General features: G+C 37.5%; 1 protein-coding gene across 1 annotated transcript; it reads right to left on the minus strand.

Moving 5' to 3' along the window:
* Window positions 1-4,002: 4,002 nt before the first annotated feature.
* TSPAN13 (tetraspanin 13) lies at window positions 4,003-9,117 on the minus strand. Its single transcript, XM_009586151.1, has 5 exons — window positions 8,945-9,117; window positions 7,558-7,638; window positions 6,560-6,673; window positions 6,108-6,218; window positions 4,003-4,899 (listed from the first exon to the last, which is right to left on the minus strand). Exons 2-5 carry the CDS (start codon window positions 7,633-7,635, stop codon window positions 4,825-4,827), a joined length of 378 nt encoding a protein of 125 aa, XP_009584446.1. The 5' UTR covers window positions 7,636-7,638; window positions 8,945-9,117; the 3' UTR covers window positions 4,003-4,824.
* Between the last annotated feature and the right edge of the window lie 5,419 nt (window positions 9,118-14,536).

Genomic DNA, 14,536 nt, shown 5'->3' on the forward strand with positions numbered 1-14,536 from the left:
GCTGAGCATGACGTCATATGGTATGGGATATCCCTTTGGTCAGTTGGGGTCAGCTGTCCCAGCCGTGTCCCCTCCCAACTCCTTGTGCACCCCCAGCCTGCTCGCTGGTGAGGTGGAGTGAGGAGCAGAAAAGGCCTTGACTCTGCGTAAGCGTCAGCAAGAACTAAAACATCCCTGTGTTATCAATACTGTTTTGGATGCAAACCCAAAGCATGGCACCATACAAGCTACTACAAAGAAAATTAACTCTACCCAGCCAAACCCAGTAGAGGAAAGCAGCTCTTTATCTCCCGTTTCAGCAGCTAGCTAAGCTCTGTATTGCTCAGCCTGCTTTATCTCCATTTATTTCCTCATAGCACCAATTTACCTCGAGCTCTCATTATCAGCCCCTTCTTTACAGTTAGATAACAAGAAGCACCAACCTTTTACAGAAAAGTACTTGAGACTAGAGGATGGGATTGATTATATGGGGGTTTTGTTTCTTTTTTTAAACTGGCTGCATTCTGAAGTGATCTGAGGATCACCTTACCTACTTGAAGATTTTTTTTTTTTAAAAGATAAAAACTGCTTCCCTTAAAAGATTCCTGCTTACATCAGAATCCAGTAAAGCCTTGAGATGATTAATAGAAGTGATACTGTATTGAATACATGGTTGGTTTCACGATTGTGTTACAGCTTGCGATTGATTATTAACAAGCCCAAAAGGGACAAGAGAAGTCAGAACTAAAAGAAACCCTGCAGCTGAACACCATGGGAGTACACACCACCTCAAGACTTAGGCCAAAACGAGACTTTCCAACCTCAAGCATCTAAGAATTCAGCAGCAGCACCAGTGAGAAACACTTTGCCCAGGACTATACCTGCACTATCTTCTCAGGTTTTTGGCAATGTCAGCCATTATTACTACTATTACCATTACTACCACTACCAGTCATGATGATACTCACAATCGAGAAATACACCTGGGAAGGTAGGACAGGCAAGAGAAGCAAGGGTTTCAGCTCAAGGGAATCGCTCAATAAAATCAGAAGCAAGACACCTGCCTTTGGCAAGCTATGTGAACCCTACCAACCAGAAAATCTCAAGTGGTACCTGGAAATGGCCCCAAACATGCAATTGAGTATTCCTTCAGCAGTTCAGTAAGATGTTCCTTTCTATTGCAGCATCCTTTAATTGTGACGAGGAAATTCCTTGCTGCAGAAAGGTCTTTTCCTTCTCCCCCAAGCAGAAGACAGGGAAAAAAAAGGATGCAGTGGGGGCAGAAATATTCTCTAGAAGCAGCTATCAGCCACAAAAAGCAAAAAAGGTGTTTACACCACTGAGCAGAGGGACAGCACAGAGGAAGGCTGGAGCAATTGGTTACCAGAATCATCTTTATCTACTCATCCCAAAGTTCACTTTCTAGAGCTGTGTATCTGATATAAAACAAAAGCTGCTGCCCATGCCATCACATTTTAAAAAGTCTGGTTTTATAACTCTATTGAAGTAGCATCATTTTCTTAAGCAAATGTACTGATGCTATGGATAATATCCAGCAAATGGATATAAGCCATATTCTACAAGGGTCTACTAGTCTACATGCTATAGATGCAAATACACAAGCTAGATCAGCCTGCAAGTATCAAGAAATTAATTTTTGAATCTGAAATTAATTTTTTGCACTCAATGCTTTTTTTATAGTTTGCTTTTCACCTCAGCCAAATTTTCAAGAATCTTAATATGTAAATGGTCAACTTAATTCTGCTCTTTTCATCCTTTCCTCTAAATACAGATTATTTAGGTCTACAGAGGCATCAAGCTAAGCAGAGTTACCCCCCCCGCCAAAAAAAAAAAATATACACCTTTCCACTTCTTCAGAAAACCTGGGAAAATAATTTCTGATGTATATATACTTAGTAACTTGAAGTGCACAGGATAAATGGCATTTCCAGAATTCCACTACCATTCAGACAATCTTTAAATAATTAGGCCTAAAAATAGTAATACAAGCTAATAACATGCTAATACTAGCACATTCCTATTCACTTATCAGCTACAGATTTTAAGGTACATTTTTACAGCTATCAATTCAAATTATGCAAACTTTTTCTTTCTGTAATAAATAGTTATTTTCATCTGAGAGGAGTCAGATGCTGTGCAGTGGTATCAGCATGTTAGTTAAGATCTGGATTCACTTTCTTGCACAGACGCAGAAGAATTGTATTTTATAGCCAGTTATTTTTATGTGAGAAAAATGTGTAGGTGTCTTGAAAGAAGTCAAGACAGATTTCTACAGTTTCCAGAATAACCAACTTTAAGAAAGCATTTCAATGTAACTAAGGTCAAAAGACATTTAATGTAAGCATTAAGAATGCTCCAAGTTAAACTGCTTTGTTATTTTGATACTCTGCTGCTGTAAATAGCTTCCAGAAAATCTGGTTACAATTAAGTCCAATTCTCAAGCAATCAGATAAAAATTAAAATGCCTCTCTAGAAACCAAAAAAGCCACATCCTTATATGACCAAAACTATTTTCTCAAGAGGAAAGACAAAGCAATGAACAAGCAAACTTCAAAGACAAAACCCACCAGGTATTAAAAAAAATAATAAAAAAAGCTCTATTCTCCATTTCAACACATCAGAACATTTCTTGTATCCTGACATGCGAGTCAGACCTCTCCTTCAGGAGGCTATTCTCTTCCCCCTCCCCCCAAACAAAGGTAGACTCACTGTGTTTTATTGCCCCCCTTAAGAATCAGGTTCTGAAAGTGAATCCACATCTCTGCTGTGAATTTCAGGGTTTGCGGGGTTTTTATTTTTAAATCACAATATTAGAGAGACAAAGTATGATTAATATGATAGAAAAACTTCAATCAAACCATATGATCCACTGATCTGTCTTTTGACTACTAAAACAAATTCACACTAAGGGTTCTAAGACATGAGAGTTTCTAAAGTAGTAACATTTTCAGTATTTTCTCAGTGATGCACATTTACACTCTAATATCACCTACCATATTTATGAAACCAGACCCACCCAAAACTAAGCACTAAAAACAATTAGGAAAAAAGTCAGAATTGAAGCAGCAATGTGATATTATTTTAAGCTTCATAAACCCTCTCAGTAAGACTCCTCCTTTAATTTATTACAGTAATGTACAAAATACAAAGCCTGTCTAGACTAGGAAAATTAACTGTTGCTAAAGACAGCCATGAGATGATCACCGTCCTCTTGACACGTATTGAGAATGGCTGGTTAATTGCTTAAACAGGACAGCACTCGGGGAAAAAAAAAAAAGCTGCATACATTTACATTATACTTTAGTAATAATCTGAAGGCTCTTAAGGTCTTTCAGTACATGAGTGGGCTCTTACACTGAATGTACAAGTATATGCTTGAAACAGACACCAATACTTCTCGACATAGGAAGCAGTAATTCACAGACCGAACACCAGGAGATGGCGCTGACAGCAGATGTTGAGGAATCGGCTACACCTAAAGAGAAGCTGTCTTTAGCAAGTTCTTGACATCCCTCTGCATCCAGGTTCAACTCTTCCCGCTTAAAAACTTGAGACAATTCCTTCTTTAGGAGCACTGGGCACATGAAAGTCTGAAAGCGTTCTGATGAGCATGTATTTCAACTTCTTTTTACCTCCTTTGCAGGAGCAAGGAGGCATCTCCTCGGGTGATTAGATGTCTGATGTTCCAGCTGACGCATCACTTCTATTACAGGCTGGAAGAGGGACCATGCTTTCCGTCAGCTCAAACAACATTTACTACCTGGATAATGTACCATTCTAACTTTAGTTCTTTTTTTTTTTTTTTTTAAAACCAACTACTGGAACCCCCCTTTTTTTTTTTCTTTTTTTTTTACTTTTTTTTTTTTACTTTCTTTCTCTTTTACACATCATTCAATCTCTCATGAACTCAAGACTGTTAGTTGGATGACAGAGGAATATACACTGCTGAGTTATTACAACAATAATTTTACACCATCTGAAAAAAAAACCTGTACAACTTTCCAGACATCAAGTTTCTTACATTAAAGATGACAGACCACTATTGATTCTGATGTTGTGCAAATACCAAACGTCATTCACTTGTCAAAGGAAAAAAAGTTTCAAGTTAATCAGCTGCAGATTACATTCTCCCGGTTTTCTTCATTCATTGTTCTCGTAGTGAAAATATCCATTAAAAAGTAAAGAATTATCTTATTCTCAACAAAACTCTAAAGCTACCAGAAAGCCAAAACAAACAGGGAAGGGGAGGGGTGAAGGCTACAGCAGTCATTAACATACACTTATGTGCACTACAGAAAATAACATCTTTAGCTTCTATTTTTACCTTAACAGGAAAGTGGGAGACCATTATTAAGACAAAAAAGTTGACTAGAGTTCATCCTATAGCCTAATCAAATCATACAGTCCAACCATCCACCATATATTTTTATCATTTTAATAAGAAATCATGTGAATTTTTGTAATCAATGAGTACAGCAGAAAATACTTTTGGGTTTTTTTGGACACCAGAGAAGCCAGTAGTGCTATAAAACTCACTGTATAGAGTTCACCACATCAATTACCAAAGTCTTAACAGAGTTATTTAACCAGCTCAGAGCAGCCGTCTGACTGCCCAGCTACTGAATGCACCAGTCTACTTCAAGGTAGAGATTCTCAGAGGAAAAATAGTGGGAAATTAAACATGAAAACTACAAATTTCTTATGGAAATAAAGTTTTCTTTTTGGTACATGTAGAATCCCTATTATGGAGAAATACCAAACTATGGAGAATCAGTATTTTGAAGTAGAGGGTGCAGAGAGAAGATTCAGTCCTTTATAAACTTATCAAAGAAATGCACTAGGGTTTGCACGGGGATCCTTTTGGTTCCTGTATCTATACGTCAGCCAGACTCCCAGAATCTGAAAACAAAAACCAAACATATTATTAACCAGAGGATCTCTACCCCATCTTCCATCAGTTTTACAAAATTTGTTTTAAACATAAAATCCTGACAATGAATTTCCGGTAAACAAGGTTTAGGATATTTTATTATTGCTAAAATTGCACAGCCACACACCAGCTTTCTTAATTAGAAAAAAGAACGCACCTTCTCAGAAAGAATTCATACCTAGCAACAGAGAGAGGAACAAACCCAACAAGCCAAAACTGTATCCGCAATGCAATGCAAATTATTTCCCATAGGCATGTCTAGCGTTAAATTATTCTTCCCCCTCCCCAAATGATAAATATTCATAAATCTGTTTTTAGTGTAATGATAAACAAATTCTCCAAATTGTTTCATTTTACAGTTACCACTTCACTATAAGGCTATTTTTCTAGTACATTTTCAAATCTTGTTGTTCCCCCCAACCACCTTCTCCCCTCCCAGCAGTTTCACATTTTTAGTAGAGAAATTGAGGGCAGATGTCAGAGTGATTCTGTTTAAGTTGCTGTATCTCTCTTGTTGCTGTAATATCTACTTCTGAAAACTGCACTAAGCAGCAGGAGGAGTATCTTCACATGCTCTAATGTGGGGTTATGAAAGACCTGCTCTGAGAATTTTTATCCACCAATCAATACATGTATCATCTGGATACTAAAGCAGATAGTCAAAGACCTTTTTAATCTGACGTTTAAAATACAGTTCACTCATCATGATACTATATCTTTGCACTACAGGAGGCACAAAAAAAAAAAAAAAAAAAAATCCCAAAACCAAAAAACCCCAAAGACTCTGTGTGCGCACGGGTGGGGGGAGGCGGGAAGAACAGAGGAACAAGGTAAAGCAATGGCACTTTTTATTACTCTTGGAGAATGGTAAACCTGAATAGCTAACTTCCTGCAAAGCTTAAACCTTAGAGCACCACATTTTAATGTGGTATTTAGTTGCGGTTTGTAGTCTAAATAACAAAGTTGCAAGAACTCCCAATGTTGAATAAAGACAAGCCCTCCTTTTGGCAGACTTAAGCAAGCTGATAGCCTGGAAAAATTTGACTTAATTAATTACTGACTCCTGAGATAGCACTGAGAATTCCTGTAATAAACCCCCTAAAATTAATTGTTTCACAAAACAAAGCCTTAAAAGTGGGGAAAAAGCACTGAATTTTCTAACGTCCTACTCACTCACCTCTGTAAAACTGAAGAAAAGTCCTATGCCTCCAACAAATCTCAGCACCATTCCAGAATACTCTTCTATTATCGGTGCACATGGTTGACACTGGTGACTTCTAAAACAATCCTGTAGCAGACAGAAACACAGAATTGCACTTCATTTTCTGATGCCAGTTCATTGACTGAAAGCATCTAGTTATCTCTATAAAAGACTGCCAGCCATGGACAAAACTCTAGCAGTTTTAAGAGACTCCAAAAAAGAAAGTATATAAATGACAATGGAGTACAAACTTTGCAGAGTGCTGTGCGATTATGTTTCCAATAAATTAACTAAAGAGCTTAGTATCATTGTAAGAACTACCTTACACATTTCTTAAAAAACTCTGCTTTCTGCAACTATGAAAACAGTTGTACATATTTGAACAAACACAACAAAGTTGTAAGTTTTTTCATGCTTGAAGAACTTACAGAGGAGCAGGTTTCATTTGGATCAAAAACTCTGAATCCACAACAATTCAGATTTCTCTCAATATCTGTTCTCGCGCTGTTAGTGTTATTCCATCCCACCTCTAGAAGTTGACTCTAGAAGGCATAAGCAAATACGTATTATATTAATTGAACTGTTTTGCATTTCATTGGAAACCAATATACTAGGCCAGGTTGATAATTCCCTAACTAAAACCGTCAGATCCTGAAGTCTAACAGGATAATATATTAAAGAATGACTTGAATGCTCAAACAGCCTGTATAGCTAATGAAATAGTAGCACCTAACAGCAGCACATTCATGGTTATAATTCATTTTCTTCCTTTCCTTCTCCTAAACCCAACAAGAGCACTAGTAATAGGACATGCAACTAATCTAACTGGGACTGCTCAGACTTTAAACAAAAAGTGCGCTTACATGTATTAAATGTAAAAGCTGATTATTTAGTCACTGTACCCTTGCCTGCTTCTTACGCACTAAGAATTAGTCTTCAGACCCCATGGAAGCTGGTTGTACTTTCACACTTAAAGGTCACCTCTGTTCCAAATGCAGTTATGACCTTTTCGGTTACACAAGAACAATTCAGTGGCTTTATCACCTTTACATTATGATTATTGTAGATTTCATCAGCTTATCTGGAATTGCTGAACACATGAGATAGTTAAGATACCATGCTGCTACATTTGTGGCCATAAACCTAGACAGGAAGCTTAAAACCAAAACAATTTAAAAAAAAAAAAAAAAAAAAAAAAAGACAGCTGAAAGTCATTTTAGAGCCCAGATGTATTTCTTTCTAGCTGCCAGAGCCAAGCACTGCCTAAGGTCTAGTCCTTATTTAAAAGAATAATGCTGATTTTCTTAAAATATGCTCTCCCCATTTTGTGGAAGACTATATATAAATATGTGTGCGTGTGTATGTACAAATACATATATTTCTAGTATGCTATAGATTAACTGAGAAGTCAGGAAACTTTTCTTACCTGCTGTTCCTTGTTTAGTGCCAAACAGGCACAGGAGACAGAAAATTGGACAATAAAGACTAGCAAAAGAATAATCATGTACTGGAAACAGTAGTTAAGGATATACTCTCAAATTAATTTTACTTTTATAATACATACGCCTAATGGTATTCCTTACTTCATTGGATAACAATAGGTTCTTTAAAACAAAAGAACTATAGAAGTAAATTCTAACTGGATGTGGAAAAGATGACCCAAATAATGTTCCCAGAACTCAATCACCATATATTATCTCTTTTTAGCTGCTACTATACATAGCTGGTATTTCTGGGTTAGGTGTTTCTTGCCTAGCAAGACAACATAAGCAGAGGTGTTAAGAAAAGGAGCTTTGAGAGAGAAAAATCTACAGTCAACTTCTCCAGCTTCAGGGACTCATGTTGTCATTTCAAGATACTTCACTTAAATAAAGTAGTAGAGAAAATACTTTTCTGGGTATTGCACAACCAGAATTATTTTTTCTTCAATGACATAGTCTTGAAATTAATTACAAAAGATAACTTTAGCCTAATTTAAAAAAAAAGTGCAAGTTGCTTTTGGAACACAGCCTCAAACGCTTTTGGACTAATGCATCTGAAAACAGTATAAAACAAAAAGAACAAACTTCGATACTAAAGATCACATTTTGAAAGTTGGGCACTGTCTTCACAATCTGGCTACTGTGTTCAGAGGCAGATACTCATCTCACGCAATTAAACTGTTTATAAAGTGGAGGTCACGACTCATTCATAGACCGCAACCAGAAAAATAAGAATTTTATCTGATGAATCTCTTCTCATCCGAACAGATCAATTTTGTTATGCAAGGCAGCACCACAGGCTGCTTACAGAGTGTCAGTAAGCATAAAGGGGCAGCAAAGCACACTGAGAAGGCCAGTGCTCACTTCTAGTCTGGGTTCACAATTAAAGACTAGGTATGAAAGGAAAGTGCTTCTTGACAGCCTGTATTACCCACAATTCATTCCCCTGCCAGCTACAACCAGCTCACTACCTGGAAGTATCACCCTTCTCAACTGTTAAACAGTAATAGCTCACATACTTTAGCTTGGTGTAGGGTTGAGCACGCAGTAAGAGGCACCTGTGACACAGTGACAGTATTTAAAAATTATTTTAATTTTTAAAAAGAGGAGATGTGAATACTTCTGTCTTCAGAGCACAAACAAGGGAGGAAAAAAGGAAGCTGGAATAAGGTTAAATGGGAATAAAGTTTAATTTAGACTGCACTTGACCAAAATAAGATCATGAATTTCTGTTCTGTTTCTGAGGCACCTTCTGCATCAGTCTCAGCTGACAGAGAGATGCTTACATGGCTTGAACCCAGCTGTGATCCATGTAATGCATTAGAAGGATACAAAGAATAACAATACTTGATGATGTTTCACCGCACCAATCAATCCGACTAAGGCAATAAGGAAAAGGAAGATTCCTACTGCAATTGCCACTCCAACAACTCTGAAACTAGAGATGAGGCCGAAGCCGATTCCCCATGCCGCAATTCCAATCAGCAGCAGGCTTACCAGCTGGAGGGAAGAGAAAACAAAAAGTTAGTCTGCATATTAAAAGAGGCTCAACCTACACACAGCTACATTCTTTAGATTAAAGTTGTTATTAGAAAGGTACAATTTTTCTTTCCAGTGCAAAGAGAAGAAGCACAACCCTAAACAAACCAATCCTACACTTCATCGTAGAGATAACTTCAGTTCCAGATGTTTTAAGGCACACGTATTCTTCAACACTGTTAATGTGGAGCTGTTACAACTTAATCTACCTACAAGTCAGCCACGTTGCATTATCTATGACTGACTAGAGACACTGAACTGAAGCGTGGATTATAACAGAACTGACAAATAAACTAAAATCATTGGCTTTAATTCACAGAATGCAAAAATGAAAATTCCAGATGTCTTCTGAAACACAGGCAGTGTATTTAAAGAAAATAGAATATACAGGTCCACAGCTCCGAACATGTAAAAAAGTGCACTTTGCCAAAACTTACTGTCATCAGGAATACAGCTGTATTAATTCATTAGAGAAGCTTCTACGTAGTTGATGATATAACACAACAGTTAACAAGATCACACAAAAATACTTTTTAGATCTGTATCTTAAGGACTTCATTTAGTAAGACAATAAAGGTGTCCTGTCTCTGCTACGTATCTCTTCAAGAAAATAGCTCTACTATGAAGTCAATCCTATTTCAATACTCAAAACGCTCTTACACTGTTTCTTTCCTTTTAAAGATGGTATTCAGGGAAGGCAGGCAGAATCTGTCCCAGTTAGTTTACTGGGATTTATTGTTTATATGGGCAGGAAGCTCCAGCCTTTCCTGTTTCCATGCCAAAAACACAGAACAAAAAAAAATTCCAACATGAAAAGCCTCAGAGAAATCTGTAATGAGGTACAGCAGGAGGGAAGCAGCAGACAAAGCCAACCCAGATGTCCAATACGCAAGATGCCTAACACTCTCTTGTCTGAAACAGAGTTAGGCCTATGTGTAACATATCACCCATTGCGTTCTCTCATTAAATAACACCAATTCAACATGCAAGTTTTAACTTTCCAAAACCCTGATATCGCCAAAAAATACCCAGAAGTTGTATCATTATTAAAAGAAAAAAACAATGAACAAACCCAAAACAACACAGTAAGTGCTTAGTCTAGTCCAACTACTTGGCTTTATTCGATAGAGCAAGCACTTACACTTGCTCACCAGTTTCCATTAAAACAAGACATATCTCATGACGTTTTACTGCTTATCCAGAGGGGTGGGAAAAAAAAAAAAAAAAAAGAGGAAATTTCCAACTTATCCATCACGTCAGTACATCAGGGCATTTTTGCTGGTTTTAATACCAAATATGTCTGTGTATTTTTTCAACTTAAGTATCTTTTAGAAGACTGACCTATGTAATGCTGCTTTCGAAACGTGGAAATCTAAAATAACATCAAGAAAGCTCGTCAAACAAATAGTGATGCTTATCAAGATCAAAACACAGTGGGTGTTTTTTCCGTGTGTTAACACAGGAACACGCCTCAAAAAATGTTTTTACCAAATCCGCAGGAGAAATTCAAGAGATCTGCAAGAAGAAAAGGAGAATGTTTGTCATACCTACACCTCTCTCTTACCACGTGAAGAGACAAAAGAATGACATAAAATTCAAAGGAATTGTTCAATACCAGTAGAGTTTTAGGATTAATTTTGTCTTTGTTTCTCAAACAAAAAGGCTTAATCACCATGTTTAGTTAAAACTAAAACACTGGGCCAAGATGTCATGAATCTAAATTACAGATTGGGGGGGAAGAAAAAATAAAACAAAACAAAAAGCCTTGGCTCTGCCACAGACAGATTTTCTGAACGCATGCTGCACAAGGCTATAAACTTCCTGATGTTATTATATTAAAAATTAGCCTTGCTAATCAGATAGTTAAGTGCAAGATCTACCGGTTCCAATCTACGTCCATTCACTTTATTTCATTGTCTCATACCACTGGGAAGATTTATTTTTCCACGTAAGTGTTGGAAGTGAACAACAAAAGAAATCCCATAACCCGATTTCCAATCAGAAAGTGCTGGCTGATGTCCCATGCTCTGCATAAGCTTCTAAGCACTGAACTCACACTGCCACTACACAGCTCTTTGAAGTGTTATCTCACAAAAAAATCTCAAAGGCAATGTCAAATTTCAATTTATTTCACAAAGAAAAGCAGAAGAAAATTCGCTCCTTATGATTTTCACCAGTACTTCTTTCTCTGGCCTGAGCTATGACTGCAAATCTTTATTTTCACCAATCTGCCTCCAGGATACCAAAATGTGTATTTGTTCAGCTCTTTGCTCATTTCATATGAGGTCTAAAACAATTAGATGAAATGAGTTTTACTCTTAAAGTATCAAAATCAAAAGAAGAGACCTAAACAAAATCTGTGCTTAAAACACCTATTTGATAAATGCAGCGCATGTGTTGCAGTGTACCAGTTACTTCTTGCTGCTGTTACTAATCTCAGCTTCCATTATTCTGAGGAAATGTACATGAAATTAGTGTGTATGACACTAAAAGTTATTACCATGACCCCCTCACCCAAAAAGCTTCTGTGGTAGAAAGAGCTACGTACTAAATCTAGAACTGCTATGGTTTTCAAGTGGGAAAAAAGCCTCTCTGGCTTTTAAACTCATCGTTGAACCCCAGATGTTCAGGAATCAGGTGGCTGGCTTTGAAAAATAAAACGACATTAAGAAGTTTAGTTTCTCTTTTGATCACATTCTAGTTTTAGAGACATCAGCCTCATTTTCAAGCTTTAACTCCACAATACCAAGGCTATATTTTCTCTTCTTTCACATGACAAAGTTGTCCATTGTCTAATTCCTTAAAACATCTGGAAATTCAGTACAATCACAGGTCCATGTTACTGGGCTCTGGTTGGCAAGCTATGTGAAAATGCTGTATCCAGTCAGGCAGATACACGATTTGGAGCAAAATAACTATCGGCTACTTCAATTTTGGCCACTTACAATTGTGGAAAACTGACCTCGTGTTTCAAAACTGAAGTGGAGACTGCAGGTTTAGAAACCATTCCAGAAAAGATTTAGTATTAAGTTCCTGCCTCCTCTGCACATTGACTGAAAGATGAAATGATGGTTATTCCTTCATTTTCAGGTTTGGATTAGACAATTTGAATGTTGAGCCATAATGTGAAAAACTAAAGTAAATGCACACTACTACAAACAGGAAAAATAACTTAAGCTGTTTTGGGAAGAGGTTTTAGAAGTTTGTAAAACAATGCAAGGCTCATAGCATTAGCCACTATTTAGCCGCTAGAAATGACTACTCAACAATGCTTATTCCAGTGTTTTGAAACAAAAGGATTTAGATACAATATTTCTAAAAGTGAAGCTAAGACTTTGTAGTAAAACATACTTGAAACAAAATTACTTAGAGACCCTAACTACTTTTAGATGAGTAATATGTACATTCTAAATGTACAAACTTTATTTACTTCTTAAAAGTCACACACTTTGTTAAATAAAAGGAAAAAGGACTCTCTACGGAGCTTCTGAATGTCACGTTTTAGTTTACTGAAACCACATTTCACAGCACCAGAACTCCCCCAAAGAAAACAGCATCACTTACATAAAGATAGCTTTGGTTACTAACACTTCAAATATTTGCTTGATAGAATCTACCAGAAATTCGTGAAATCACAGTCCAGTTTTTAGTGATTATGACTGATCCAGTTTCCCACAGTAGTCTCATTAGTAAGCTGAAAAGGCATGGGTTGGAGAAATGGCCTGTTAGACTGAATGACAAGGGGCTGGACTGCTGAGCTTAAAGGGTAGTAATCAATGGCTCAGCATACAGCTGGTAGTGGGTAAAGAGCACCACAAAGGCTGATACTGGGGCCAATATTATACAGTATCTTCATCAACAACCTGGGTAGTAAGACAGAATGAATCCTCAGAAAATTTGTGGATGACACTAAACAAGAAGAGTGATTGTCTCTCCAAGTGGAGATGCAACTCAGATGGACCTTGATAAACTTGAGGAATAAGCCAACAGGAACCTCATGAAGTGCAAAATTCTGCTCCAGGGATGCTTCAGTGGAGCCTGGGAACAGACCAGTTGAACAACAGCCTTACTGAGATAGACTTGGGGATCACACTGGTTGCCAAGTTGAATATGAGCCAAGAGTCTGCTCTCATTGCAAATAGGGAAAGCCAAAAGGAGTGCAATCAAAGGAAACTCAATGCTGGTGAGACTGCCATTCAAATACTGTGTCCTGTTTCAAGTCCCCCAGGTCGAGGAGGAATTTGAGAACCTGGAAAGAGTCACCAAAATGGCCTGGAGCCTTGAGGATGATGTTTGAGAAGCAGGTGATGGAGCTGGGTTTGTTTAGTCTGACAAAGAGGCAGCCTAGGGATAATCTAATAGCAACTGAAGCTGAAGGCATATTACAAAAACAATGGAGGCAAACTCTTCTCAGCATTGACTGACCACAAAACAAGAGGCAACAACCACAAGTAACAGCTTGGGAGGTTCAGACTGGACATTAGAAAAAACATCTGCAAGGTACTTTGGTATGGTACTCAGAGAGGTGATAAACTTTGTTCTCAGGAGGTTTTCAAGACTCAGCAGACAAAGCCACAGCTGGCAAATGAGTGTTATTCGTAATCCTGCTCTGAGCAGGAGTCTGGACAGATAAGCCCCAGAAGTCCCTTCCAACGAACACTCCCACACACCACAGCCAGCTCTTCCACCATGGAAGCTTCGCCACTCTCCACATCAAAAATCAAAGTTTTAACAGGCAGATAAGGGATAGATTTAGCACTGACGAAGGACTCTTCTGTACCGTCTGGCTCATTAAATAGAGACCACCAGCTCCTAAACCCCATAACAACAAAACACCTTCTTACAAGCAGTAAGAAAGTCTCTCAATAAAAGAGCAATGAATGATTTTTCAGAAGTACTTACACAACTTCAAAAACACAAGTACAAGTCTTGTTCTCAGAAGTGATTTAAAAGGTCCCATTCACTTAAGGCATGTTTACATAGAAAGTCAACAGACATTAAGAGCAAAAGAATTTATTACAATCTCAAGCTGGAGCAATCTGTCTCACAGAAAGATCCTACAAGCACATCCTGCCCACAAACCAGAAAAGCAACACAGAGCCATGGGAAGTGTGTGCCTGTGTGGGGGTGACAGCTAGTATTTTAAATGTAGTATCCTCATGTACCATATACTATCTTCTCCATCAACACAAACTCTAGCAACCTTATTTAAAAAGCAAACACACAAACATTGGCTTAGCATAATCAAATATATAAATTCATCAATTTGAAATTAAGTAAATGCTTTACGAGAACAAACGTATAGGTAGCACAAATCCTAAGTGAAGATCAGTAGTTTTCACTGAGATCGAGTACTTTTTCTATGGAGTAAAAAAAAGAAAAAAT

Source organism: Fulmarus glacialis, unplaced genomic scaffold (genome assembly GCF_000690835.1).
Source record: "Fulmarus glacialis isolate BGI_N327 unplaced genomic scaffold, ASM69083v1 scaffold32669, whole genome shotgun sequence".
NCBI classification, from domain to species: domain Eukaryota; kingdom Metazoa; phylum Chordata; class Aves; order Procellariiformes; family Procellariidae; genus Fulmarus; species Fulmarus glacialis.